This window comes from Schistocerca piceifrons, chromosome 9, assembly GCF_021461385.2.
Source record: "Schistocerca piceifrons isolate TAMUIC-IGC-003096 chromosome 9, iqSchPice1.1, whole genome shotgun sequence".
NCBI lineage: Eukaryota > Metazoa > Arthropoda > Insecta > Orthoptera > Acrididae > Schistocerca > Schistocerca piceifrons.
Window position 1 is genome coordinate 154097914 of NC_060146.1, and position 27790 is coordinate 154125703.

The 27790-nt window shown below is 38.5% G+C and overlaps 1 protein-coding gene across 2 annotated transcripts in view; it reads right to left on the reverse strand.

Annotated features, from left to right (window-relative positions):
* Positions 1 to 12040: 12040 nt before the first annotated feature.
* Positions 12041 to 27790, reverse strand: part of LOC124716945 (speckle-type POZ protein-like) — a 90315-nt gene continuing 74565 nt past the window's right edge. For both annotated transcript variants that reach the window (XM_047243529.1, XM_047243530.1), the window contains exon 4: positions 12041 to 13402. In XM_047243529.1, the coding sequence (XP_047099485.1) occupies positions 13132 to 13402 (271 nt within the window). In that variant the 3' untranslated portion in view covers positions 12041 to 13131. The remainder of the gene's footprint in view (positions 13403 to 27790) is intronic.

The following is a 27790-nucleotide window of genomic DNA, read 5'->3' on the forward strand; positions in this document are numbered from 1 at the left end:
CGTTTGAAAAATATGTTGTTTCTAACCAGATAATAATGCCGAATCTGTGTGTCTTTTCATGCCAATTACTTTTGATGTCTTTCCAAATCGGATATTTATCTTGTTCATGAGCAATGTCCTTTAAAGATGTGGTGATGAAGTTTTCAAAGGCGACTTCCTGAATGTAAAGAATACTGAAATTTTTCTCGATGTTGCCTTCTATGTTACTTTTCTCAAGCCCAGCCGATGCGCGTGACAGTGCGTCCGCAACAATGTTCTCCTTGCCAGGAATGTAGACTATTGTGAAGTGGAATTTATGCAGAAACAATGCCCAACGTTTTAACCTGTCATGATTTAATTTTGAAGACATAAGAAATTGTAATGCACGATGATCGCTGTATACTTTTACGTGTTTACCAGAAAGAAATGGCTCGGAGCACTATGCGACTTAACTTCCGAGGTTATCAGTGCCTAGAACTTAGAACCAATTAAACCTAACTAACCTACGGACATCTCAAACATCCATGTCCGAGGCAGGATTCGAACCTGCGACCGTAGCGGTCACGCGGTTCCAGACTGAAGCGCCTAGAAGCGCACGGCCACACCGGCCGGCACCAGAAAGAAAGAAACGGAATTTGTTAAATGCCCAAACGATAGCTAAAGCTTCTAAATCAGTGACGGAATAATTCTTTTCAGATTTTGTTAGCACGCGGCTAGCAAAAGCAATGGTTTGCTGAACAGTAGTGTCATTTTCTATGGTTTCTGGAAATGAATGGGTACCAAGACCGACTTTAGAAGAATCCGTGCTAAGGCAGAAATCTTGTGACAAATCTGGATGAGCTAGTATTGGCGCGTTAAGTAGCCTTCTTTAAAAGAATTTCATTCCAACTGTGCCTCTACGTTCCAGTTCCAAATAGTATTATTTCCAGTGAGAGAACAAAGTTGCATACTCAGAAAACGACGGTAAAAAATTCACGAGACCTAGAAAACGGCGGACTTTTTTTTTTGTGGATGGAACTGGATTGGCTCTGATTGCTTCTAACTTTTCAGCATCCGGCTGAATGCCTTCATAAGGCATAATGTGTCCCAAAAACTTCGCCTTTGAGCTACCTAACTCAGACTTTTCCAAATTAACTGTAATTCCAGATTCTGCAAAAATGCGTAACACACTGTTGAGGATGCTATTATGTTGTTCCCATGAGGCTTCTGCTATTAGAATATCGAACGCATATAAAGTGATATGACATTTTAAGAACTCAGGTAACATGGATTTTAGCCCACGAATGAATGCTGCCGAAGAAATGTTCAAACCAAAAGGAAGTTTCCGAAATTGATAACAAACGCCGAAACAAAGAAAAACTGTGTATTTTCTACATTCTGGATGAAGTTCGAGCTGATAAAAGCTGGATCTGAGATCAATAGAGGACAACACTTTTACATCAATACAATTTTGAAGAAGTTCTTTCAACGTTTGCAGTCTGTCTGTTTCAGGAATGATGATAATAGTGATTTGTCTCGAATCTAAGACAAGCCTGATCGATCCATTTTTCTTCTCAACAACATGTAATAGATTACTGTATGATACTTTCAGAGTGATTGTTAGTGTCAAGTCCCGTCGAAAGCTCCGAACTGTTGTCTAACAAGAGGTAAAACCGATTAATTTCCTCGTCATGGTTTGAGAGCCAATCTTCAAATTTCAAAGCTATTGACTTGTCTTCTTTCTCTAAACTTATTTCAGCATCGTGAAAGTTAAGACTGCTTTGTATTCATTCAAAAAGTCTACTCCAAATATAATCTCTGTCGATAATAATGGAACAATAAGAAAGTTCATAGAAAAACTGTCTCCGACAAAAGAATTCTGACTTGGTTTGTTGCCGTACATCTACGCTGTTTCCAAAGATTGAACCTTGTAATTTAATCTTAGGTAACGGAAGTGTGGGGCAATTGTTCGATTTGTTGCATGTGCTAAAGGCTATATCACTAATTACTGAAATGGGACTGCCAGAGTCAAGTACTGCCGTAAATTTTACGTCATTTACTGTAATGTGAATTACACGATATGCAATATTGTTCTGTTTTACGTCGTGTTCCTGGAGTAAGATGTCCCTAATGTCTTGCATATTTACGTAATTAAGAGGACCACACCCTGCCTATCCAACCCATGTTAATTTAGACAAGTATTTGACCCATTGATGTAGTACCTTAATATTTTTACTGTATGTTACATGATGCTAATAGAGTCAACTCTATTAAAATCTATTTTATCCATTTTATAGTTTTTAAGAAATACTTTCTTAAATTTATTACCAAAAATATTTTTTCCACAGAAAATATTTTTTTGTGAACTTCCTAATGGGGGAATATTAATGAATGTACTACCAGAGGTGGCTTTTTATGTTATGCAGAGTCTCTGAAAATTTCATTCATTTATCTATGATAGTTCCTGATATAATGGGGCATATGAACTGAAAATTTTAGTTTGCGGGAAATTAACTTTAAAGAAAAAACTTTTGAAATTTGTTACTTACAGTTAATTAAAACCGTCCTGCTGCATATGATGGCCTTTCTTTGGCCTCTTCCAGCTTCTTTTTCACCTTCCTGGATGTTTGTCTTGCTTTCTTGGCCATATTAGATGCAGACCTGTCTGCATCGGCTATCCTCATTTTATCGCAATGTTGCAGCACAGCGCTCATATTTGCACCATGATTAATTCCCAGCTTTTTCAGCACCCAACAGTTTCCAATATTACCACAATTGAATGTAATAACAGCATCATGAACTCCTAGTTTCATTGTATGCATGCATACAAATACAGTTTTAGGAAGGCAGTTCCAAATTATGCTGTTGAAACATTCATTTTAGTTCTGTGTCTGCCCATGCAGACATTTCTTTAGAACGCCACGATGAGCAAAGTCTCTGAAAATAGGTTTAATTGCTGCAATAACAGCAGCACGAAGAGAATGCTGGCGAGAATAAGATTCTCCAGTTGCCTGAGCCCTATTGTATTTGCACCACGAATTTTCTCCTGATTGACACAATCCATGACATGGCTTATCATCAGTAGAGGACTAATGGAAGAATATGGCCCAAACATCTCTCTTCATTGCCTCCTGATTTTCTGTATTTCTCCTAATTGCCTGCCCATAGTATACTTGCAAATTTTCTATTTCAGTTTTAGTTAACCGACCCTGTCCAGTCAACAATTCTCCATCTTCTATTTTTTTTCCTCTCATATCAACAGTTAGTTTTCTCAGCCATGTTCACAAACGTTTTTGAACATGGCCTACACATTCTATTTTGTGTTCTTTATGTTCGTTGACTTTACAACATTTGCAATATTTAGACATTATCTCCACATCTGACACTTTACCGGTGTCTGCACTCGTGGAAGTCACTACTCCATTCAGAGAAGTATGTCCTCTTTTCTGCCAACTTATATCAAGTGCAACTGCAATACCTGAACATTCATCATTTTCTTCCACTGCTTCCCTAGCAGGCAGTTTCATGCTTTCTGCACTGACCTCACATACAGCTTTCTCTAATATTGCAGTCAGTTTTTCAAATTTATTTGGTGGTTGATGTAAATTCATCACTAAACAAAATGTTCTCCCTGCATCCATGCTCTTGCCAATGGATCATAAGCATAAAGTAATCTAGTATTGATTTCATAAGGCCCACTTGCATCTGGTCTTGAAGAACTCATAAATGAAATCACAGCTGAGCATTAAGTGCAAATTTAATCCAAAGCAATTGCTAGGCCTTTTTTCCCACTGGCACTCGCACAAATTTTCACACTCTGTGACTCACCACACTGTCTACATTGTACAAATTTAGAAATTACATCTGATAATACAGTAGAGCATCGATTATCCGAAGTAATTGGGGGACATGCGTGTTCGGAAAACTGGTTTGTTCGGATAATCGAACTGTACATGTTTATTTGCCAAAAAGAAGTATGTACAGTAAATTTATTCATAAAAAACAGGCATCTCTTTTAGTATTACAAAGTAACATACAAAGGCAACTTCAGTAGGAATATATAGTAATAATCTCGTACTTGTCCCTCATAGAAAGGACAACACGTTTAGGTTTAAGCATTTTGTATCGTCAAGTTCACTTCTTCATGCAGCAGCACACAAGTGGTCGTAACAGAGAACAGAAGGTGAGTGTTTGCACTGTGAGAAGCTCTTCTTGGGGGCGCGCAATCCTTCAAACTGCGTGGAGCGGCACGCCTCAACTCTAAGCTGGCGCAGCTGTTGCTGTGAACAGCTTTGATACTGCCGCTACTTCTACTGCCAGTGCCAAGCCGACAGAAGTGTGCTGAATGTTGAAACACAGCGACTGGCGGCTTGGCCGGTCAGCAGCGCCTTGTGAAGGCCTCATTAGAAGCAATGTTCAGCCATCGGTGGCCCAGTGCGGCGACTACTGTGGGAAACTTGATTTGGGAGTGAGGGGGATGATGGACAGTAGGGTGGGAGAGTAACAGGTGTGAGCGAGTACACAGTTCAGCTAAGCAGTCTTTCGGTTGACCGACGTTCAGACAATCGACGCTCTACTGTATTCTCAAATTTATAATAATCTTACTGCACCCCTTGTCACTTACAGTAAATTCGTTGTAACTCTCTTGAAATGGTGAGTGCCTCTTTGATGATGGATTTGTTGAAGAATTACTATTAGAAACATCGTTGCCAGGCAACATAACCTCTTGTACAGAAAGCTTTCTAAACTTGTTTCCTCTAAATTGTCGTTTCTTGAAAATGCCTTTACGTTTCGTCATCTTCAATAAACACAACAAAACACACGTCAAGCACTGCAAACGTAAGAATAACAACTACTCGTACTTACACTTGAACAAAACTAACCGAGTGTTTGAAAGCGTGTTGTTTACAAACAGCAGAAACAAAAGAATACCTACCGTTGCATTCCAAGAATAGCCAATACACTCGGGAGTAAAAAATAAAATCCCTAGCGTGCAATGTAGGGGATATAAAGAACTAAAATATATGCAGAAAAGTGGGCGTGGCACATAAACACATGTGGTAGGAAAATGCTCTTTAAATTATTGAAAAAAAAATTTTCAGCAAAATCCTTTTCAGAGTACTTAAATAAAACCTTAATGTATCGAAATATAATGAAAACTGAAAATCTATTTTTTTCGATCTCAACCACAGTGTGGTCCCCTTAATAGACACGGCAGCTACATCGTCGGCGTCATAAGTCTTGGCTGCCACCGGTGTGAGTCATTGTCTCCTATCTCTTTGTTGTCGCATGTCGTTATTGGGATTTGGAGATCTAACCTCTACAATTTCAACTTGTCGAGAGGGCCCTGCCCTGTTTGAATCCTGCCAGTTCTGATTAAATTCTGGTCTGTTATTAAGATTATATCGGCTGTCGTCATGTCCGCAGTGATCTGTATGGTTTGTAGACTCCTGCCAAATCATAGGCACAGCAAAAGCCATAGATCGTTTCTTCTTTTTCAGGCATTCTCGCAGTGTAACTGAACATGCGTTGCAACATATATGTGGAGCCCAAGACTTATCCTGGTCCCCTACTTTCATAGCGAAATAATACTGATAGGCAGTCTTTACAAGAGGTGTCAGATAGCGTTTCTGTGAGAAAAATGTTATTTCACCACAAATATAACAAAAGTTATTCACCATATTTACACATTTTCGTGGCATTTTTACAAATTTTACACTAAAAAAGCACTCGCGAACCCGAAATTTGGCATTAATTTGAGTAGAAAATACATGTTATTCACAGTCACAGCAACAGTATCTATGTTTATGATTTACAAACAGCTGAAGACCGTTTGTATTTTGTTATTTGACAGGCGTGCCAACTCCCAACAAAAGTTCCCCCAAATTTAAAATCTTCACTTTAAAAAATGAAATATCACTTTATCTTCAAAACAAGAGCTAATCTGTCGTTTTTATGGTGATTTTTGAATTCAGCAGATGGAAATACATGTAAATTTACTATTTTTAAGACCGAAACATTTTCATTGTTGCCCAGTGTTATCTCAAGAAGCCTGTGATCGGGAATTTAAAGTAAAACAGTTTATCGTCTTTTCGAATGGATTCGATGCGGATTTTGTTGTAAAGATTAACAGGGGTGTATTACGGAAGATAAACATGAAACATAACACTGCTCGCACCCCACTCACACCTGGAACATACACTTTCCCTACAGCCAGGAAACAGCGGATTACCTATTGGGCATAAATTACACAGGATACCTTTCTATGGTAACATTTCAAGCAGAATCGGCAAATGCTTAAGTTCTAAGGGAATAAATCCGGCTTTTTATATTCCTAAAAACAATGGACAGAAGGTCAGACGCAAGAAGGCTGCAACACGGAATAGTTTCAAGTCGTCAGGGATTTATAGTATCACCTGTGATGATTGTGATGCGGAGTACATAGGCCAGACAGGAAGAAGTTTTGAGACCCTCTTTAAGGAGCACATCAGCGACCCAAGCTCAAAATTGGCCGTAGGTGTGCATTCGTGGGAAACGGGTCACCATATCACTGGTATCCATAACAACATGCGGGTGTTACACTTGAAAAGTAAGGGCAACACCTTAATGTTTTGGAAGAGGTTGAAATCTTCAGAGTTCTGAAGAAATCCCCTCACTCTTCACTTAATGCCCAGAGCGATCTGAGGCACAAGGGTCTTTTAGAAAATTTTGATTACTTAAACAGGTAGCCTTACCCCTATAGCTTACTTGTTAGTAGATTCTGTCCAATATATTTTTATGCATACTCTGGGCCTTACGCATTCAGAACCGCCACATTTATTATTCTTATGGTTTTAACTAACTGCCCATTTATTATATAGACCACTTAGTATGGTATTAGACTTTTTTTTAAAAAAAACATACGGAATTGTTTATCAAATGTTCAGCACCCCCCACTCCTCACACCTTGTACACTTCATCCGGCGATTCTCGCGCCACTGCGTGAGCGCTTTCCGGGTTTCGGCCAGTCAGTCAGGCCGTGTCTGCTGCCGCGCGGCTCCTCTCAACTTGCACGGGATGTTCTGATATGTTTACATGGCCCTAATTCCGCTGTTTGTTCATGCTAAGGTTCCGGTGTTCGTTGTTTGTGTTTAGGGGAGTTTTATCAGCATCGTATTTTATTTTCTAGGTCATTGCTGCTCCCATCATTTAAAAAATTTTTAAACAAGATTTTGAAATTTTAACTACCGCTTTCATCAGATGACGGTATACTGGGCGTGAATGGTTGGGAGTGGCTACAGGGAATGTTCAACGTTACTATGTTATAAACAGCGTAAGTGAGTACTTCTTGTTTCATTCAAAAAACTGGCTATTTAAAAGTTTAATTACACCACAGAATTGGGGGATCGAATAGTTTATATGAGCTCATATTATTTTTTGTACAGATTGCCTGAGGATGCACCGACAAGAGGTGCGAAACCGGTCACAGATTTAATACAAATCATCCATACAGCCAGTGTGGAATTTTCTTTAAGAAAATGTTAAAGTTTTGGCTGTGGTTGCCCACCCTACAAAACAACACGAACTCAATTTACTCAAAACGATAGCAGTTAATAACGAGTATAAACCTAACATAGTACATGACCTCCTTCAAAAGAAAACTACTAAATGAGTTACTACGCTCGACACCTCTATTATTGAGTCAAACCCAAAAAAATATTTCTCTATTCCTTTCGTGGGGCCCATCTCCTATCAGATCCAACGCCTTCTTCGAAATAAATACGATCGCAACGTTGCTTTTTCTACCAATAACAATTTGGAAATAAAAAAAAAACCACTTCATTCATAATTTACAATCTATTCGTTCCCCTTTAGAAAATTCTGACGTTTACAAAATTGTCTGCGATACCTGCTCTTCTTACTATATAGGACAAACAGGACGTGCCTTTACAACCAGACATAATGAACACATATTAAGAAAAAATGGCACCAGCCCCCAGAATTCTTCCTCTGCCGACCATCAGATTACAGGTCATGCACCTAAAGCTATTTGCGGTAGCAACATTTTGGATATCGAAAAGAAAGGGCGTAGATTAGATATTCTAGAAGAATTACAGATTTTTCAAACATCTTTCTAGAAACAATAGCCTCATTCTCAATGAACAGCTGCAGCTACGTAATAAAAATTTCTTCAACGAAATAAAGTCGTTACTTGACATTTGAATTCGGGTCTCCTTATGCATTTTCATAATTTTAATTATTGTTGCCATATCCCATGTAATATTGCTTTCTACAAGCTGTCATTCAGCCCACTCTGTATTTTTCATAATAACGTTTTATGTTTTATATTGAGCTTCTAAGCTCTGATTCAGACAAAATGTTACGTTGTCTGCCGCTGTCAAACAAATGTAGATTTTCATTATGTACTGAACATTATTCATTATAATTTTATCTGCCTACACTTGAATGGGAAGTGGCCTAATTGTGCCTATGGCCACTAGATGGCACGCTCGTTGCAATGCCACACAATTGTTAACGCGGGCACCTCAGTCCGTTGCATCCTGTGGCCGTACAGGTATGAGCAGCCCGTAGAGGCTCGGCTTCGTTTATTTTATCTTAAATATTTTGTGACTAAAGCTGTGTTAATTACTTTATATGTGACATGTAAGTACTGGTTATGTCTTTTACTATTTATCACTCTTCATATAAAAAGTCTTACCCTATAACTCTGTGACTATGTTATAGGCCACTTTAATTATTTTCAATTCTGATGAAGGCACTCCTAGTAGTGTCGAAACCAGGTTAATTATGTTAAATAGTGACCGAGGGCTTATTTCTTGTAATTGTCATTCATTAGTTCTTTTAACAGTTCCACCTACTCCTCTGTCATGTGGGCCAACTTCCGACGGCTCTCTGGAACCAAGATCCATTCGCCAATTTCTGGCCTGACACTAGCAGGTGTTATCATGGACCCTATTGCTATCTCCAACACCTTGGGCCGCCATTTTGCGGAAGTTTGCTGTTGTCCAGTGTGGTGTCCGCAATATGCATGTGCTCGGCCTCTACTGCCCAACTCACAGGATTGCCAACTTCAGCGGTATTAGGCAGTGCTGCGCGGAAGGGGGTGGCGGTGCCGAATAATGGTGTATGCCTGGTCTGCCAGCCGTAGTTTATCCTCAAGTGATGTTGCGGTACTTGGGAGCAAATGTAATTATAGTTCTTGCAACAGTTTCACCACGCACAATGCCCAGAGCGCCAAGTTCAGCAAGATCTCGGTACTGACCCGCGCACACAAGTGTCGCAACAGCTGTGAAGGGTTTCTGACAGCTAAAGCCTTGTCATAAATAATGTTGTGAATCGTACCTGCTGGCGGACGAGAAAGGCGTTCGATGAGTAATGCTTGGGCAGAGGCATAGTTGTTGCTCTTGGGTGGGTTCTGCAACAAGGCACTGATCAGATCAGGATGGTCATGCAGGTGGTTCACTAAACACACAAAACGAGTGCTGTCATCCGCAATTCCATGTATGTCCAATGTGTTGTCCACCAAGGTAAACCACGTCACTGGGTTGTCTGGTTATAATGGCAGCAACTTCGGAAAATGACCAGGGACCAGTGCTTGCAGGGTTGTAGGAAAGGCACGGATCATACGGGGATTCTGCGCAGTGTTCACTGATGCGAACTGTGTCTCAGTGACGGGTAATGTGTTGCGTTTGATGTCCGTTTGCTGTGAAGGCGAGACGTGATATCCAGTCCTTCTAGGTAGGAAATCTGTAAGGCCACACGACGTAGAAGTGAGGGAAAATATGTTAAATTTTTGCTTCCAGACTGGAGATAACTTTTTCTGCTCTTTTAAAAATTTCGTCTTGCTATTGGTCTGTCTAACCAACACACAAACTATGGAATTTTACACTGAACTCTTCTTCATACTGGTGGGAGGCTTGAGTAACAGATGCTGGCATTTTTAGCACACATTCAATTGGCTGAAGGGTTTAGCACCATGCAGCCTTCTTCATTACAAGTGACCACCTGCTGCCTCCTCTCCAAAATTTTTCACCTGACCACAGTGTCTGAGAAGGTTTAGAAAATTTTTCAAGGGTAGTGGGTTACAGTCTGACAATGTGGCAAGCAATGTGTTCTGCTCTTGAGTGCATTTAGGGTCAAACATTTTAGTTGGATTCCAATCGGTCATTTTGTTTCATAACATGGGTAATTTGTGCAGTAACCAAATTCAGTTTTCATGGGAACTATGTAGTTAAAATTTGCCTACGTGAATGCTATTGACTTTTAACTCAGTCATTTTGATGGGTAGCTTGCTCTCATTTTCCACTCATGTTAAGATGTTACGATTGTGCTCTACAGATTTCTTGAACAGAATTAATGTTCATAACAAACATTTGACCACAACTAATTTCAATTTGTAAAAATTATTACAATTTTCTCAATATGGTGAAAATATCTTCTACTGAACTCCTTTCTCACATGTAGCAAGTGTTCATAAGAGTATCTGTGTCCTATCCTTCTGATGACACAATCCTCTGCTGAGAGAATTATGTGGAGAGGGTATGCTAATAAACCGTGAGGAACTGTGTTATTAAGATAATTGTTGCTTTATTCATTAATTGATAATTCATCATGTCAATGAATTTCCTTGTCACCAAGTATAGTTTGTTGATCTTTTTGTGCACATGTATTCCATCAGTCCTTTCCACACCCTATGATTGTTGAGAATAGCTGACATGGTTGAGAAATGTCTTTTTTATATTATTAATATTATTCATTCTCTGTTGTGTTGAAGTTGGTTAGTCAGATTTCACTGCACATTATGGATAAATTGTGGACCAAATGCCATTAAATTCTCTTACTGACTTCAGGCAACACTGCACTCGGAGAGGCATTGCCTTCTCTTGATATAAAGTACAGCAGCTTCACAAAACCTAAGTTATATTACAAAAGATGTATACTGTATTTAAATACAAAAAAAGCTCAGAATTAAACATAATCAGATGATAGGTAGCATAAATATGTTATGTAACATAACTTTAATTGAAAGAACAATAGGCATCTTTTTACTACAAATAATAGATGATGAAATACATGGAACACAATTACCATAATAAGGAATAAACAGAGTGACATGTAGTACAGGCTTTGAGAATATACTATGCACAGACCTATAGTGTGCAGAAGAAAATTTTTTTTGGGTATATGTAGATTAGAATAAGAAAAAAAAGTTGTCTTGAGAAGTTGCACACAATGTATTATGCTGTGGCACTTATCCCACCACCCAATTTGATTGTACCAGAGTACAGTACTAATTTGCAAAATAATTTTTATTTTATGAATACATTTAATTACATATAATGTTAAATCAACTTTTATGAATGTTCCTTTGGAGGAAGTCAAATACAATTATTTGTTTGATTAAGTATGAAAGAAACATTGAAGAAATAGGTTACAGATTTCAGTTATAATCAAAGATTACAAAGTGTATTATAGACAATGAACCAAACACTACATTTACCTTGAAAACCGAAGGCAATGCATCTGCAGTCTACAGTACAGAATGAATGAAATTGAAACAGTAACTCTAAAAAGGAATTTAATGGCATCATGGTACAAAATGTACCTATTGCTGAGCGTTTACTCAATGATTGCAATCTGACTTCAGTCTTGACTGCCAAGCCTGTCGATTGACAGGACGCAAAAATTTCAGTACATTTCCGATTCCATTATTTGATGCAGCAAAATTTGTCGTGCTTTTAAATATGAAATCACATGTATTGACACACACTATCAGTCTTTACTGAGTTCTGAGCGACACTTTTCTCTCAAACAGCCATAAAAATGGCTGGAATTCTGAAAAATGGCACAGTTCATGCAGCTGTCAGTCAAAGTATTAAAATTTCAGTTGATTAAATGAACAAAAAATAAATTTGTCAGAAAAATCCCTTTATGTGTATATCTGAGATAAATGTACCTCCAAACAGATTTTAAAAAAAATACCACATGTAAAAAAATTAACTAACTGTAATGTCACATTACATTTACACTGTGTTTCTTGGATTATGGAGGTAAAACAGAATAGAAAAACTTCAGAGCAGAATTATTGCACAGGGCAGTACCAATTTCCAGTTTATTAATTTATTCAAATTGTGAACAGGTTTCCTGTTCATGTAGTACTACTTTGGAGCCCTGCTTGTATTTAATGAGGCAGAAAAATTACAAGTAATAACATGGTCAACAGACATTAATATTTTCTCAGGGTCTTCACTGACAGAGTGAGAACAGCATACCAAAAATGTATTCATACATTTCTGGAAAAAAGAAATCAACAAAATTCTTTATTTTAGAAATAAGAAAAGAAATGGAAAAAATAATGAATTACAGCTGTCAGAAACACTTTTAAGTAACGAGGAATTACACTGATGGAAGAAAGTGGCAACTTGGATAGAAGGGACATAAATACTTGAAATATAGATACTGACAAAGCAATACAAGCAAATAAAGTTGTTAAGTAATGTTGAGAAAATACGACAAATGTGAAAAGTGTGTAGATGATGATAAATTCAACATCTGAAATTGGATTATAACATTTTCATGAATTTGCAGATGTAATGGCCCAAGGTCATAAATACTCTATGAGGACTATTATCAATAACATGACATCAATCTTCAATGATATAGGTTACTAGCTACTCTTAAGTTCTATCACAGTTTTTCAGATCAGACAATGTGAGATTATAAGACATACAGGAAACCACCACAGAGTGCACAACAGACCTGTCTCCACACCTTAGCACAAATCCCCCGTCCCCCTCTCCTGGACTGTTTCACAGGGCAAAAACAATTTCCAAACATTTATTAATTTGTTCAAAATGGGTGCCAATTTCCTGTTCATGTAGCAGTATTTTGAAGCCCTGCTTCTGTTTAAGGAGAGCCAATTATTTGGCAAGAAATATTTTATTTCCTCACCAATTAGTGACTAGCTGCAGTAGAGCACCGTCACTGAAATCAAAGTTCAATTTGATTCTGCCCCCCATTGGCAACATCAGAAATGATCCAGCAGATAGTAGATGCTGCTCCGGGATCGGTGCAGGTTAGTGTCGCCCAGCCAGGAGAACTGAGTATTCGGAGAGCAGGATTTTATTTTCTTACCGGCCAGTGACTATCGACAGTGAAATGCAGCTGGTGAAATCAGAGTCTTATTCTGTACTCCCCCCTGGCAGCATCAGAGATGAACTGGCTGACAGTAGCCATGGCTTCAGGGTCGGTGCGGACGGCAACAGCCCAGCCAGGAGTGCCCATCACTTCAGCATACCTCTGCTCGATGAATGGCACTGTCATCTGCAGCAGTGTCAGGCAGGAGTGTTTCACGCCTAGCACTGCGGTCCGTGCAGCGTTGCCTACCGTCAGCCTCTGACACAGCTCCAGTTCACAGCGCCTCTTCAGGCCCATCAGATCATATCTGTAACCCAATGGGCAGTCCAAGTTTCTTGATATGTTCAAGCCATGCATCAACAAAAGAAATATATTAATCACTTCTAATTTATGTAGGTCTGTCACACTAATTGCACGTTATGTTGATAATTGTCCCATTAGGTACATCTATGTGCAACTGAATGAAGCAAGTATTATGATACCATATGCGCTTCACTTATATTGAAAGTAGTCTGAAATATACACACACAAATATTCAGATATAGGAGGCCACTAGCAATGCCTTTAAAAAAATTAAAGTGAAATGTGTGTGCCATGATAAAATTAGTTTTATTCAGTTGCACACACATGGACCTTATGTGACATTATCAGCATAATACTAATGACCACCTCGAAAAATTAATAGTTAAGTAATTAATTTTTTGATTATTTGTATGTTCCTGTCTGAAGCACAGGTAGATTGCACACACAGTAACTTGCCCTTTAACTGCGTAGTTGGCACAGTTGAAAAGGGGTCACTACTGATAGTGGTGGGGGTTCAATTGTGAACGAAACCGTTCAGTAGAGGAGTGCAGTTCGATAGCTGTAGCCTACGCACAAACGTGTTTTTTGCATGACTCTTAAGCTGCAGTCAGATTGTCACCAAATGACTATATTAACAGCATTACTACATTAACTGCACTACCCACACCTTTCACTAGCCAACATATTTTATTGTATAACAATTTATTGAGGTTCTTTATTTAGACTGTTAATTCGCTTGTACTTTTAGCACCGGTTTTAAAATAACCTCTGTCAACTGGTGGTCAGGTTACATAACTGACAGTCATAATAGGCCTTTCACAAAATCCATGCACACTACATGTTAAGCGTTCGGTTATGATAATTTATATGTTTTCGCAATACACAAGAAATTTAAATCTTCATCACTTTCATGTGATTATTTCATGTTGCTAGTTTCACTATATTTTAATTGCTTTAGCAAGAAATTGCAGAAAAATGTGTGTAATCTGGCTCTAATTTGTCTACAGTACGATGTATATTTTGGGAATAATTTGTACTGTTACCTTTCCTAAGTTATGACGTTTTCTCTGGATGTACGATGTATATTGCTACTTATCCACACCTTGCATTTTAGATTAATTGTCATGACCTACTTTGGATATATGGGTATTTTCAAAATCAGTTTTTATGTTATAAGGGGTCCCACTGCTGCTATAAGACATGTAATAAAATTATCTCCTTCCTATGAGTATCCAAAACAGTTAGCTTGACAGTTTTCATTTCTGTTGTATCAACTGTAAATGTATGAATGATGGATTCTGACCCAGTGCTTGTACAAAAGTGTATAACCATAGTGTGATGTATTTTTAAGGGACAAAGCTTTTATACTTTAAAGAGAACACTGTTTCCTTATACCATAGTTCTGTTTGTATCATATGAAGAAATTTTTTCTATAAATAATAGGTGTGATAGTGGAGGTTTCTACTAGGCTAGCGTATTTCAGCACTTGTGTCTCTAGCCCACATATCACTAATTCTTTGCAATTTGTAACAGTAGTTCTTACCCATGAGCGCGCAAATGATCTCTGCATCCACAATGCGCTTTTAAATCATTCTGCTTTTCATAATTACGATGATTTTTGTAATTAAGCCTCAGCAATAGTTATAATTTGTTAACATGTCCTAACAGGGTGAAGTAGATGTGTGTATCATGTTGCTAAATACGATAAAAAATTGTTAGTCCGCACCTAAAAAAAAAAAAAAAAAAAAAAAAAAAGTGTTTCATGACATTTTGACCTGTAAAATTGTGACATGTATTGGACAATTACCACTATTTATGTATCTGACGTCTTGGTTTCAACGTAATATTTTACGTAAATTAAGAACTTTGTACCTCTGACTTCCCACGCCAGATGGTGGTTACTGCGCTATAAGAAATTCTGTTATATTTGATGTCAAGTTATTTGTATTTTTTTTTACTAGTCCTGTAATCTGACACTTTATAATTTTACCTTTTGATTTTATTCTTACATGTTTTTTTAAGGTGTTTTGAAAATAACAGACCAGTGTATGTTGGCAAGATGTGCATTTCCTCCTTCCTTTTTGCTATGCAGTTTTAATGTATACTTTTAAATTTGAAAAATTCAATTAATGATTTGAAAGTGCACATTTGGTATTTTGTGGTAATTTCTTGCCAAATAAAGTAATGTTAAGTCTTCACGTCACATGCCACCTAGAAGGTGTTCCAACCCCCATCACACCAAGGTCTGCTGTATAGGTGAATGTAAACAGCAGCTTCAGTTATTGTCATTGTTTCATAGCTTCAGTTACTGCTAATAACTACACATGAGTGCCTACGAGCTTTAATTTGTATGCCTAAGGTATGTTCTTGCCAACAGTTGGTTTATACTCAAGTGTATTTGTGGTCTTTCTTCTTACTCACTGATTGCTATGTGAAATTTTTAACTTCCAGCACTGAAGATGATCATTATGTGATCGAAAATCGATTTTACTGTTAATAAATCATCAAAATTACGGCCAACTCTGACCTTCCTTCTAATTGTACTTATCTACAGAAGACTAATAATTCTATAAATAAAGATGTTCACAGCCAATGGCTTCCCATTACAGTACCAAATAAATAGTCACATTAACAAAGGATCAACAAAAGCGAACCAAGGTCAACCACCTGCAACCTGAAAGAAATCTCATAAAATGAAAAAGGCATAAAAAACTTGGCATAGGGGGCAACATGCTAACTACGATATTGAAAATGTAAATACAGAACAGGGGTCACTTGGAAACAGCCTCTGACAATGTGTTTGGCAACATCTCCCCAAAATAAATGTTTCTTCTCCATTTTCTATTGATTCTGAAGTATTGATATGATGGGAAGCACTTGTAGCTGTGTTTCCCCTTCTTCATTCTCTTGAGTGGAATAGCTAGTGGTTCCTGCAATCCTCTCAGGCACATTACTGTTGTTGAGATTTTTTGCTTCCTCATCTACCTCTTCTGACAAAAACTGAATGGCACTGCATATAATCAAACACACCTGATTACGAAGAATTTTCCCTGCATTTATGATGCATGAAGACTGTGACACTACACTATGTAGTGAAGATATAAAAAGAACACCTGAACCACTCAGGTTGACAGGTGACAATCAACTGAGGCAACTACACCTTTAGAAAATGGGATGGAGTCTCCTAGTGTTGACAACAGCCTGTGCTGTTACCACCTCACTTGGCACAAGCTTCACACACCGATGTTCCTGCGCTGCAATACTGGGGAACACCACTGGGGAAATGGAGACAAAATGGTGTAAGCTATTCATGAAATGAAGTATCATGTGGTAATTCATCTCTGACATTTGAAGGGGTACAACACTGCAACAATGTATGATTAGCTGATTAAAGACTACAGCAATAGTCCACCATCATATAACATAGTGGTTAGGTGGTGCAGACATTTCCACTCCCAATAAGGAAGAACAAAGTGACAGGTAATCTCTCTGTGAAGAGCCAGGAATTGCAAGAGGAAGTCCTGCTGCTTGAAGAGGCAATAGTGGAAAACTGAAAATCTGTCACAGATCAGATTTCTACATTTTGCACAACATTCTGAAGCTGACATAGGTCACTGCCTGCTGAGTAACGCAACTGCTCATGGCCATTCATAAAGCCTAGTAAACTGAAGTGGAAGCAAAAATGCTGCAGCAGTTGTGTCAGATAAAGCCAGATGTCTTTAGCCAGCCATGGACAAGAGGTAATTGTGTCACTACGACCCCAGGACAAAAGAAAAATGCACTCACTGTTAAACACATCGATTCAATACCACAGTAAAAGCCAGAGATCCAATAGTCATTGCACAACGTGATGTCGAATACATTGTGGGACCGCCATTATGCTCTTAAGGGGCAAACTGTCGCAGGAGCACACTGCTGAAACCTCCTGATTTGGAGGAGGGAGGGCTGTAAAGATGAATTTTTGGGAGAAAATATCCAAGGTGGTGTTTATACTCTTTGACAAAACCACGGCTCATTCTCCACAGGACAGAGTCAAACCAGTTGTTTCATTAGCCTCATCCTCATATTTTCCTGACAAGGAAACCTGTGTTTTCTTCCCCTATCTCCAGACGAAGAAATGATAGGGGGGTCAACATTTCGAGAAAGGCATAATATTTTTCAATACGACATTTCCTGCACAAGCAAAATGCTAATTTCTACAACCAATGAGTCCAATAAGTCATCCATTGTTGAGAAAAATGTGTCGCAAGAATTAACACACGGAAAAACTATTACCATCACCAAGTTTCAGTATTGGACATCGAAATATCAAGGTGACGATCAAAATACTGAAAACATTATGACTTATTAACAGAATCTTCCGTCGGTTCTTGGTAGAACAACATTATAATAATAAATGAAAAGCACCAGTTTGCTTTTGTTCTACAATATTATTTTTATTGCTAACCGGTTTTCGGCTTACAAGGCCATCTTCAGGCATTTACTGAGTATTATCACCAAAGAAGTTAATGTTAGCAGACAACACTGGAAGAGAAGTAACACATCTAGAGTGAAGTAGAAACATACAGTGAGTAACATCTTTGCAATGAAATAGTAAAAACTGAACAGTACATAAATAACAATGGAGTTGACAGGAAAACATTTAGCACAATATAAGAATAACATGCCTACATAACGGTATCTATTGATAAACAAAACTATTGAAATAAGATAAACTTAGTACTAGGCAAGGCTGCATCAAGAGGTATGAAACATGGAGAGTGATACACAACCAATTAAAAAAGAAGAGACAGTTGTCAATGTAAATACAGAATACACGAAGAACTTAAGCTATATCAATATGATAAACAGAAATTAATAAATGCAGGAAAATTGAGGTGTTTGAGGGAACCTACAGTTTGAGAGTGTGGTGGTACTGCATTTTAACATTAACTTTATAATCAAAGCAGTGGCTGTATACCAGTTTACATTAAATAAATGAGCAAAGTAAAATATGAACAGTATTTGATGAGACAACTACAAGGGGAGTTAAACATGGACAGTAATACAAGTACAAGTTAAAAGCAAACCCTTAACTATTGAAACTACAGCATATGTGGAATACAAAGACAACTGCAACAAATAAAACAACTTAATGACTACAGGAAAATGGGAATATGTAGGAAGAGAGGGTGTGGGAAGTAATGAACAATGCCCCACCTGCTTCCCCATCCACTGTCTGCAAGAAATGGTGTACTCTACCATTTCTAGGTAAGGTATCACAGACTATAGCCAAAGCACTGAAATCCTGCAAGTATAGGGTTTCCTACTATGTCAGGAACACTACAGCCCAGTGTGTTTTTAATAGCAAAGATAAGATCCAGTTATTAGCCAACAGTGGGGTATACAAAATCACCTGTTCTGATTGTGACAAAAATTTTACATTGGTCAGTCAGGCAGAGACATATCAACTAGGCTGGCTGAACATGAACGCAGCTGGAGGTTGCAGAATTCAGACTCTGCATTTGCTGAGCATGTACTGAGTGAGGATCACAACTACCAACCAGTGTCCCATGTACTTCACTTAGCAAACAAAGGCCATAAACTCAACCTGCTGGAAGCCCTGGAAATTAACAAACATCTTGCTCACAGTCCAGATCTCATCCTAAATGACCAGACACAACTCAACACTTCCCCTCTCCTAAACTTCATATAATCATCTTTGTTGTTCATTACTTCCCACACCCTCTCTTCCTACATATTCCCATTTTCCTGTAGTCATTAAGTTGTTTTATTTGTTGCAGTTGTCTTTGTATTCCACATATGCTGTAGTTTCAATAGTTAAGGGTTTGCTTTTAACTTGTACTTGTATTACTGTCCATGTTTAACTCCCCTTGTAGTTGTCTCATCAAATACTGTTCATATTTTACTTTGCTCATTTATTTAATGTAAACTGGTATACAGCCACTGCTTTGATTATAAAGTTAATGTTAAAATGCAGTACCACCACACTCTCAAACTGTAGGTTCCCTCAAACACCTCAACTTTCCTGCATTTATTAATTTCTGTTTATCGTATTGATATAGCTTAAGTTCTTCGTGTATTCTGTATTTACATTGACAACTGTCTCTTCTTTTTTAATTGGTTGTGTATCACTCTCCATGTTTCATACCTCTTGATGCAGCCTTGCCTAGTACTAAGTTTATCTTATTTCAATAGTTTTGTTTATCAATAGATACCGTTATGTAGGCATGTTATTCTTATATTGTGCTAAATGTTTTCCTGTCAACTCCATTGTTATTTATGTACTGTTCAGTTTTTACTATTTCATTGCAAAGATGTTACTCACTGTATGTTTCTACTTCACTCTAGATGTGTTACTTCTCTTCCAGTGTTGTCTGCTAACATTAACTTCTTTGGTGATAATACTCAGTAAATGCCTGAAGATGGCCTTGTAAGCCGAAAACCGGTTAGCAATAAAAATAATATTGTAGAACAAAAGCAAACTGGTGCTTTTCATTTATTATTGTAATGTTGTTCTACCAAGAACCGACGGAAGATTCTGTTAATATGATAAAATGTGCCACAACAGCACAATTATCCGTCTTTTATAGTAGATTACTGAGACAAAAAGCTAAATCAACACAACACATTTGGTTTAACAAACAGTGTTTGCAACGCAAAATCACGCCAAAATACGTCTCCATAAAGTCAAGAGGAACGTCCGCCGCAGCAAACAAAGCCGTTGACGTCGCAAGATACACGTGGATAAAGGAAGAAATGAAGAAATGGTATCGTGTTCGTGACAACGTGTGTACACATCTAAAAGTGGTACATATGGCAATCACATCTAAGTTACACCCGTGTGAGTTCGATGTTTTCGATCGAGAAGTTCGTCAAAGTGTAAGTGATCTTATTCACGACGTATTTTTGCGTCAGAACAAGAAATTATCTATGATTAGGAAGGTGAGTGAACCTCTAACCTCTAACCTGTAAACAAAATTTTTCGCAACGTGTAATTAACTTATCGAACTTGGTTCTGTCCCCAAAGGAACAAAAAGTGCTTGAAAAAGGTTTTAAATATGCTCCTCCCCACCCTCCATCAGAAAAACAACTGGATTTTATGAAAGTTGATATTGAATATGCCTTAACGAAAGACACCACTGCAAAATATATAGTTGCCAATGCACTAAAGAACGAAACCAAATTCGTGTGTAACATCCCACGGTCTATTGACTTTCACACCCTCAAGTCCTTAAAACAGAAATTACAACACCAAGGTATCGTTGCCACAAAATCTGATAAAGGCAACAGCATTGTGCTTTTGAACAAATGTGATTATGTGGATAAAGTTAATGATTTTCTGAATACCACAGGCTTCCAAGTCTGTCCTAAAGACCCTACTAAATTGTTCAAAGAGGATGTTAAATATGCAATCATTTCATGCAAAAGCATATTCTCTGAATTTGAAGTAAAACTGTTAACTAACATGAACCCAATGCCTCCTAGAATGTACGGCCTTCCTAAACTGCATAAACAAGATATTCCTATTCGTCCAGTTGTATCATCATTCACTGCTCCATCTTACAAACTAGCCAGTAAACTTGATGTCCTAATTAAGAGCAAGACTAAATTTAAACCAAAGCATGGTATTTCAAACTCTGTGGACCTAGTAAACAAGTTAAAAGGTATATCTGTCTCACACAGTGATAAATTAGTATCCTTTGATGTCAGCAGTTTGTTTTCTAACATACCAGTAGTAGAATGTATAGACATTCTGACAGAGCTGATGCACAAGTCTAATGTCAATCCTGTGGAATTGAATGACTTGAGACTTGCCACACAGACCTGCCTTGCACAGAACTATTTCCAGTTCCAAGGCACTCTTTATAAACAATTAGATGGCTTAGCTATGGGTTCCCCTCTTAGTCCACTGTTGGCTGAAATATTTATGGACCATTTTGAACAAAATTTTCTAAAAACAGAACCTTTGAGTGCAAACATCAAATACTGGTTTAGATATGTAGATGATGTCCTGTGTATGTGGACTGGTACTACAAGACAACTCAACACATTCTTGAAAAACCTAAACGGTCAACATAAAAATATCCAGTTCACTATGGCAATTGGCAACAAATCCATAAACTTCTTAGATCTCACCATTGACATCAGTACACACACACATTGTTTCAAAATTTACAGAAAAACAACAACTACAGACACAGTAATACCTTCTTGCTCACAACACCCCATAGCTCACAAACATGCAGCTTTCCACTCAATGGTACACCATCTCATATCCATCCCCATGTCCAGAGATGATTTTAAAGCAGAGTTAGATACAATAAAATTTATTGCCTCAGCCAATGGCTACAATCCAGTTCTTATTGACCACATCTTGCACAGGAAACAAAAACGGAAAATTATACCCCTCCTCTATGCCCCACCTGCTTCCCCATCCACTGTCTGCAAGAAATGGTGTACTCTACCATTTCTAGGTAAGGTATCACAGACTATAGCCAAAGCACTGAAATCCTGCAAGTATAGGGTTTCCTACTATGTCAGGAACACTACAGCCCAGTGTGTTTTTAATAGCAAAGATAAGATCCAGTTATTAGCCAACAGTGGGGTATACAAAATCACCTGTTCTGATTGTGACAAAAATTTTACATTGGTCAGTCAGGCAGAGACATATCAACTAGGCTGGCTGAACATGAACGCAGCTGGAGGTTGCAGAATTCAGACTCTGCATTTGCTGAGCATGTACTGAGTGAGGGTCACAACTACCAGCCAGTGTCCCATGTACTTCACTTAGCAAACAAAGGCCATAAACTCAACCTGCTGGAAGCCCTGGAAATTAACAAACATCTTGCTCACAGTCCAGATCTCATCCTAAATGACCAGACACAACTCAACACTTCCCCTCTCCTAAACTTCATATAATCATCTTTGTTGTTCATTACTTCCCACACCCTCTCTTCCTACATATTCCCATTTTCCTGTAGTCATTAAGTTGTTTTATTTGTTGCAGTTGTCTTTGTATTCCACATATGCTGTAGTTTCAATAGTTAAGGGTTTGCTTTTAACTTGTACTTGTATTACTGTCCGTGTTTAACTCCCCTTGTAGTTGTCTCATCAAATACTGTTCATATTTTACTTTGCTCATTTATTTAATGTAAACTGGTATACAGCCACTGCTTTGATTATAAAGTTAATGTTAAAATGCAGTACCACCACACTCTCAAACTGTAGGTTCCCTCAAACACCTCAATTTTCCTGCATTTATTAATTTCTGTTTATCATATTGATATAGCTTAAGTTCTTCGTGTATTCTGTATTTACATTGACAACTGTCTCTTCTTTTTTAATTGGTTGTGTATCACTCTCCATGTTTCATACCTCTTGATGCAGCCTTGCCTAGTACTAAGTTTATCTCATTTCAATAGTTTTGTTTATCAATAGATACCGTTATGTAGGCATGTTATTCTTATATTGTTATTTATGTACTGTTCAGTTTTTACTATTTCATTGCAAAGATGTTACTCACTGTATGTTTCTACTTCACTCTAGATGTGTTACTTCTCTTCCAGTGTTGTCTGCTAACATTTAACTTCTTTGGTGATAATACTCAGTAAATGCCTGAAGATGGCCTTGTAAGCCGAAAACCGGTTAGCAATAAAAATAATATTGTAGAACAAAAGCAAACTGGTGCTTTTCATTTATTACATTATGACTTCCACTTCATATATCAAACATGCACAGACATGTGCACGCGCAAGAGGAAACACGTTAGAATGTAGTGTACCCATGACATACCATAACACCATCACAGTTTCCTAAATAACTACCATCGAGTTCCCCAAATTATGACACCAGGAATAAGACTGCAGTGCTCCTCCAAAACATTCCAAGAATAGGTCCTCTCCCCAGGTCACAGTCATACACGATTACAGTTGTCCGTGTTAGTGCAGAAACACGATTAATTGCTGAATACACCACTTATCAGCAACCAATGTGTCCTGGTCATGGCAATAACCCATAGCAGCCATTAGCCTTGTGGAGTTAACAGCCCCCCCATGAACCATGGACCTTGCCGTTGGTGGGGAGACTTGCGTGCCTCAGCGATACAGATGGCCGTACCGTAGGTGCAACCACAATGGAGGGGTATCTGTTGAGATGCCAGACAAATGTGTGGTTCCTGAAGAGGGCAGCAGCCTTTTCAGTAGTTTCAGGGGCAACAGTCTGGATGATTGACTGATCTGGCCTTGTAACACTAACCAAAACGGCCTTGCTGTGCTGGAACTGCGAACGGCTGAAAGCAAGGGGAAACTATGGCCGTAATTTTTCCCGGGGGCATGCAGCTTTACTGTATGGATAAATGATGAGGGTGTCCTCTTGGGTAAAATAGTCCGGAGGTAAAATAGTCCACCATTCGGATCTCCGGGCGGGGACTACTCAAGAGGATGTCGTTATCAGGAGAAAGAAAACTGGCGTTCTACGGATCGGAGCATGGAATGTCAGATCCCTTAATCGGGCAGGTAGGTTAGAAAATTTAAAAAGGGAAATGGATAGGTTAAAGTTAGATATAGTGGGAATTAGTGAAGTTCAGTGGCAGGAGGAATAAGACATATGGTCAGATGAATACAGGGTCATAAATACAAAATCAAATAGAGGAAATGCAGGAGTAGGTTTAATAATGAATAAAAAAAATTGGAGTGTGGGTAAGCTACAAACAGCACTACAAACAGCATAGTGAACACATTATTGTGGCCAAGATAGACACGAAGCCCATGCCTACTACAGTAGTACAAGTTTATATGCCAACTAGCTCTGCAGAGGATGAAGAAACTGATGAAATGTATGATGAGATAAAAGAAATTATTCAGGTAGTGAAGGGAGACGAAAATTTAATAGTCACAGGTGACTGGAATTCGAGAGTAGGAAAAGGGAGAGAAGGAAACATAGTAGGTGAATATGGATTGGGGTTAAGAAATGAAAGAGGAAGCCGTCTAGTAGAATTTTGCACAGAGCATAACTTAATCATAGCTAACCCTTAGTTCAAGAATCATAAAAGAAGATTGTATACATGGAAGAATCCTGGAGATACTAGTAGGTATCAGATAGATTGTATAAAAGACAGAGATTTAGGAACCAGGTTTTAAACTGTAAGACATTTCCAGGGGCAGATGTGGACCACAATCTATTGGTTATGAACTGTAGAATAAAACTGAAGAAACTGCAAAAAGGTGGGAATTTAAGGAGATGGGACCTGAATAAACTGACTAAACCAGAGGTTGTACAGAGTTTCAGGGAGACCATAAGGGAACAATTGACAGGAATGAGGGAAAGAAATACAGTAGAAGAGGAATGGGTAGCTCTGAGGGATGAAGTAGTGAAAGCAGCAGAGGATCTAGTAGGTAAAAAGAGGAGGGCTAGTAGAAATCCTTGGGTAACAGAAGAAATATTGAATTTAATCGATGAAAGGCGAAAATATAAAAATGCAGTAAATGAAACAGACAAAAAGGAATACAAACGTCTCAAAAATGACATCGACAGGAAGTGCAAAATGGCTAAGCAGGGATGGCTAGAGGACAAATGCAATGGTGTAGAGGCTTATCTCACTAGGGGCAAGATAGATACTGCCTACAGGAAAATTAAAGAGACCTTTGGAGAAAAGAGAGCCACTTGTATGAATATCAAGAGCTCAGATGGAAACCCAGTTCTAAGCAAAGAAGAGAAAGCAGAAAGGTGGAAGGAGTATATGGAATATGGAGGGTCTATACAAGGGCGATGTACTTGAGGACACTATTATGGAAATGGAAGAGGATGTAGATGAAGATGAAATGGGAAATAAGATATTGCGTGAAGAGTTCGACAGAGCACTGAAAGACCGTGACGAAAGAAGGCCCCGGGAGTAGACAACATTCCATTAGAACTACTGACGGCCTTGGGAGAGCCAGTCCTGACAAAACTCTACCATCTGGTGAGCAAGATGTACGAGACAGGCGAAATACCCTCAGACTTCTAGAAGAATATAATAATTCCAATCTCAAAGAAAGCAGGTGTTGACAGATGTGAAAATTACCGAACTATCAGTTTAATAAGTCACAGCTGCAAAATACTAACGCGAATTCTTTACAGACGAATGGAAAAACTGATAGTAGCTGACCTTGGGGGAGATCAGTTTGGATTCTGTAGAAATGTTGGAACATGTGAGTCAATACTGACCCTATGATTTATCTTAGAACATAGATTAAGGAAAGGCAAACCTACATTTCTAGCATTTGTAGACTTAGAGAAAGCTTTTGACAATGTTGACTGGAATACTCTCTTTCAAATTCTAAAGGTGGCAGGGGTAAAATACAGGGAGCGAAAGGCTATTTACAATTTTTATAGAAACCAGATGGCAGTTATAAGAGTCGAGGGACATGAAAGGGAAGCAGTGGTTGGGAAGGGAGTGAGACAGGGTTGTAGCCTCTCCCTGATGTTATTCAATCTGTATATTGAGCAAGCAGTAAAGGAAACAAAAGAAAAATTTGGTGTAGGTATTAAAATTCATGGAGAAGAAATAAAAACTTTGAGGTTTGCCAATGACATTGTAATTCTGTCAGAGACAGCAAAGGACTTGGAAGAGCAGTTGAACGGAATGGACAGTGTCTTGAAAGGAGGGTATAAGATGAACATCAACAAAAGCAAAACGAGGATAATGGAATGTAGTCGAATTAAGTCTGATGATGCTGTGGGAATTAGATTAGGAAATGAGACACTTAAAGTAGTAGAGAAGTTTTGCTATTTGGGGAGCAAAATAACTGATGATGGTCGAAGTAGAGAGGATATAAAATGTAGACTGGCAATGGCAAGGAAAGCGTTTCTGAAGAAGAGAAATTTGTGAACATCAAGTACAGATTTAAGTGTCAGGAAGTCATTTCTGAAAGTATTTGTATGGATTGTAGCCATGTATGGAAGTGAAACATGGATGATAAATAGTTTGGACAAGAAGAGAATAGAAGCTTTCGAAATGTGGTGCTACAGAAGAATGCTGAAGATTAGATGGGTAGATCACATAACTAATGAGGAGGTATTGAATTGAATTGGGGAGAAGAGGAGTTTGTGGCACAGCTTGACAAGAAGAAGGGACCGGTTGGTAGGAGATGTTCTGAGGCATCAGGGGATCACAAATTTAGCATTGGAGGGCAGTGTGGGGGTAGAAATCGTAGAGGGAGACCAACAGATGAATACACCAAGCAGATTCAGAAGGATGTAGGTTGCAGTAAGTACTGGAAGATGAAGAAGCTTGCACATGATAGTGTAACATGAAGAGCTGCATCAAAGCAGTCTCAGGACTGAAGACCACAACAACAACACATACATATGGCATTAACTTCCTAATTTGGCTGTGGCTAATCTATGATCAATTCTATGGGATGACATAGAATGCTTTAGGGAGTGTGTGTATACAGGGTGTATCATAATTGAAGGCATAAACACACACAGTCGAAAGTACACGATACTAGAAGCAAAAAAGTCTCAGTGAACATAGGGTCGAAAATGCATACCTTAAGAGCTACGAGAAATTTTTCATCGTTGATCCTGTGAAACACATCTCTTCTACTGCAGGCTCTTTGCTTTCCATATTTTGGGAAGTGATAATATGGAGCAAGACAAGAAAAAAATTTCCAGTAAACATGTACTCTTAAAATGCATCCCTTCAGAGCTATGAGCACTTTTTCCATCTTCAGTACTTTGGAACACAATTCTTCTAATGAAGTGTTCATAACTTTTACGGTATGCAATTTAGAGCACATGTTTACTGGACATTTTTTCTTGTTGTTTGGTCCATATTAACACTTCCCAAAATATGGAAAGCAAAGAGCTTGCAGTAGAAGAGATTTGCTTCACAGTATCAAAGATGCAAAACTGCTCATAGCTCTTAAGGTATGCATTTTCGTCCCTATATTTACCAAGACTTTTTTGGTTCTAGTATCGCGTACTATCAACTGTGTGTGTTTAAGCCATTAATTATGATTCACCCTATATAATTATGGATTGCTACTTATTGTAACCTCCCCCCATGAACCATGGACCTTGCCGTTGGTGGCGAGGCTTGCGTGCCTGAGCGATACAGATAGCCGCACCGTAGGTGCAACCACAACGGAGGGGTATCTGTTGAGAGGCCAGACAAACGTGTGGTTCCTGAAGAGGGGCAGCAGCCTTTTCAGTAGTTGCAAGGGCAACAGTCTGGATGATCGACTGATCTGGCCTTGTAACAATAACCAAAACGGCCTTGCCGTGCCGGTACTGCGAACGGCTGAAAGCAAGGGGAAACTACAGCCGTAATTTTTCCCGAGGGCATGCAGCTTTACTGTATGATTACATGATGATGGCGTCCTCTTGGGTAAAATATTCCGGAGGT